This window comes from Engraulis encrasicolus, chromosome 1, assembly GCF_034702125.1.
Source record: "Engraulis encrasicolus isolate BLACKSEA-1 chromosome 1, IST_EnEncr_1.0, whole genome shotgun sequence".
In the NCBI taxonomy this organism is placed as follows: Eukaryota; Metazoa; Chordata; class Actinopteri; order Clupeiformes; family Engraulidae; genus Engraulis; species Engraulis encrasicolus.
The window spans coordinates 24,663,902-24,666,727 of record NC_085857.1 but is presented as its reverse complement, the minus strand read 5'-3'; the positions used below and the strand labels follow the sequence as shown (position 1 = coordinate 24,666,727).

The 2,826-nt window shown below is 43.8% G+C and overlaps 1 protein-coding gene across 1 annotated transcript in view; it reads right to left on the bottom strand.

The window, feature by feature from the left end:
- Positions 1-1,645, bottom strand: part of LOC134455744 (SEC14-like protein 5) — a 31,582-nt gene extending 29,937 nt beyond the window's left edge. Inside the window, exons 1-2 of the mRNA XM_063207042.1 lie at positions 1,440-1,645; positions 1,011-1,080 (exon numbers count right to left, since the gene is read on the bottom strand). Of these exons, the coding sequence (XP_063063112.1) occupies positions 1,011-1,073 (63 nt within the window). The 5' untranslated portion in view covers positions 1,074-1,080; positions 1,440-1,645. The remainder of the gene's footprint in view (positions 1-1,010; positions 1,081-1,439) is intronic.
- Positions 1,646-2,826: the final 1,181 nt, after the last annotated feature.

Genomic DNA, 2,826 nt, shown 5'->3' with positions numbered 1-2,826 from the left:
CTTTTCTGATTTTCGTCATTTAGACTAAGACTAAGACTAAATTCGGAAGGCAATGACTAAAATATGACTAAAATTAAAATTGATTTTCGTCATTGTGACTAAGACTAAGACTAAATTTTAAAAAACTGACTAAATTAACACTGGTGTTAAATACAATAGAGAAAAAGAGAAGCAGTGTGTGAAGAAGTTTCATTCTGCACAGTGTGATACATGTTAAAAAGAGAAGCAGTGCGCGGAGAAGGTTTATTCTGTACAGTCAATGATATACTGTATGTTAAAAAGAGAAGCAGTGTGTGGAGAAGTTCTATTATGTACAGTGTTGACTAAAATGACTAAAAATTGACTAAGACTAAAATTGATTTTCGTCATTTAGACAAAGACTAAGACTAAATTGGGAAGGCAATGACTAAAATATGACTAAGACTAAAATTGATTTTCGTCATTGTGACTAAGACTATGACTAAATCAAAAAAAGCTGACAAAATTAACACTGGCGCACCCACACATACACACACACATAAACACACATAAACACACTCTCTCTCTAACCCACTCTCACACACAACTTAGTGTCCAACAGACAAGGCATGCGGGTCCTATCTGAAAATACCCTTGGATAGGCTATGCAGTTGTATGCGGACACACACACAGACTGACACATATGCAATATCACATAGCCCACACACCCATTCACACACACACACAGACTGACAGATCCAGACCCACATGTGCACACAGCCATTCATGCACTGGCGTGCGCACACTCACGCAGAGACACACACACCTAGACACACACGCACACACACACATGCACACAAACCAGCTAATACTCTTTTTCAATAGTTAAGAAATCTGCCATGTACCATCACTTCATAAACAACAACAAAATCTGAAATGTCAGCAATAGTAATTTCTACAAACATTCATATCTTATTGTTAAATACAGGACTTTCATTCACAACAAACTGCACATTCCGGATGTTATCTATTTGGTTGCGTCAGAAACTCACCGCCATCACCATCTCGAATGGGTACTTGTACACCCGGACCGGGGACTGGTACTTTTGCACCATCTTGAATCTAAACAGAGAACATACAGTAGGCTAAGCACACAATAAACAAGACTGCAGGCGTTCTTCACGGCGGTGTAGCTCTCTTCGCAGTTCATTCATGAAGTTTGTATCGAGTGACTGCTCTTTTTTTTTTTTTTTTTAAACAGACGCGCGCGCTGACAAGTCATGTCAGGTTGGAGAACGCGTATAGGCCAAGTAGCCGACAACACCACAGCTATAAATAAAACTGATTGACACGGCAACCCGAGTCACCGAATACCGGCAGCTATTTGTTGTTTCGCCATCGCCACCAGCTCCTGGGTCTAGAGAGTTTATGTGAGCTTATCTTGACATTTTCATTATCATTGATGAAGAACTAGGACTTACCCGGCATCTGGAGTTTTCGGCGAGGGTGGCGCACGGTTCCGTTCGGTTGCGTTTTGTTATGCCACTGACAGCTGTCTTGGACTCATTCATTCATTTCGAGACGTGACCAAGCAACTTGCCAAAGTGCCCCAAAAACAGTGGGAACAGGGACTGACAAGCACAACACGACACTAGCGGTTCCTTCCCAGAACTGTCAGAACAGGAGTCCTCACCAGTGAATCCAAATTAGGTCTCGTGCCATTAACACTCGTGAAAGTTACATCCAAAATCTAGGAGAAGGACAGGGCAGCAGGTACCTAGACTAAAGCGACTCAAACGCTTCCCCCACTTGCGAAAAAATAAACACAAAAATGGCACACACGGTTCTACAACATTTCTAGCTAAACAGTCCACATTGGTTTAGAGTACTAAATATTGTCAAGATTTCACTTCACAGGTTAGGCTTTCCACAACACAGACACACGACACTTGACGTTAGACATTTGGCCAGATGCGCAGCGCTCTTCTGTGATGTGGATGAGCTGTGTCGTCTTGTGCGGTGCCGGGTATATCTGCGCTGTCAAGTCAGTCTGCTGCTGCTACTGCTGCTGCTGGCGTCAGTTCTCAAAACAACACCCCCATGCGGTAGCATCCCCAAACTGCATCGTATGTGTGTGTGTGTTTTAATAGAGGTACCACTCATAGGCTAAACCCCTGTAGCGATGGGGGTGTTGTAGGCTACCTCACCAGTGCTCTGCCCCAGCCTCCTCCATGACTGAGGTAGGCCTACCCTGAGCAACGTACCTACCCACTGCACTGCTCCCTTTCGAGCACCATTGGGGGCTGCCCCCTTGCACAGGTGAGGCATAAATGCAATTTTCTTTTCTGTGCGGTGTGCTGTGGAATGCTGGGTCACAATGAGAATGGGAGTTGGAGTTCCCCAAGGGTGACCAGAATTTTGTCGGAAACCGGGACACGACATATTTGTGTCCCGACAGAGTTTGCTCAGGACCTGGGACACACTCCAAAACCGAGACTGGGACGTCTGGTCACCCTAGCTTAGTTTCACTTTCACATACAACTTCTAACCATGTCACAATTGTGAGCAGTGAGAAACTACCTGTAGTCCTTTTTGAGAAATACATTTTAATTCGTCAGTGGTATATGCAGATAAAATGTTCCATCCATCTGTCCCGACTCCTGAGCTTTTCTTCTATTCTATGGCAAATTGTCACCCTACTGCTGGAGAGTTGATGAAGATACATGTATAATATGGGAGTAGGCTACAGACAGGCTAATACAACATCTTTGAAAGTGTACACCTTGCAACTTCACCAAAACCAAAAGCTCATGAAAAAGCAAGCAAACAAATCATTGCATGACAAAATGCGCACACAACACACACAGG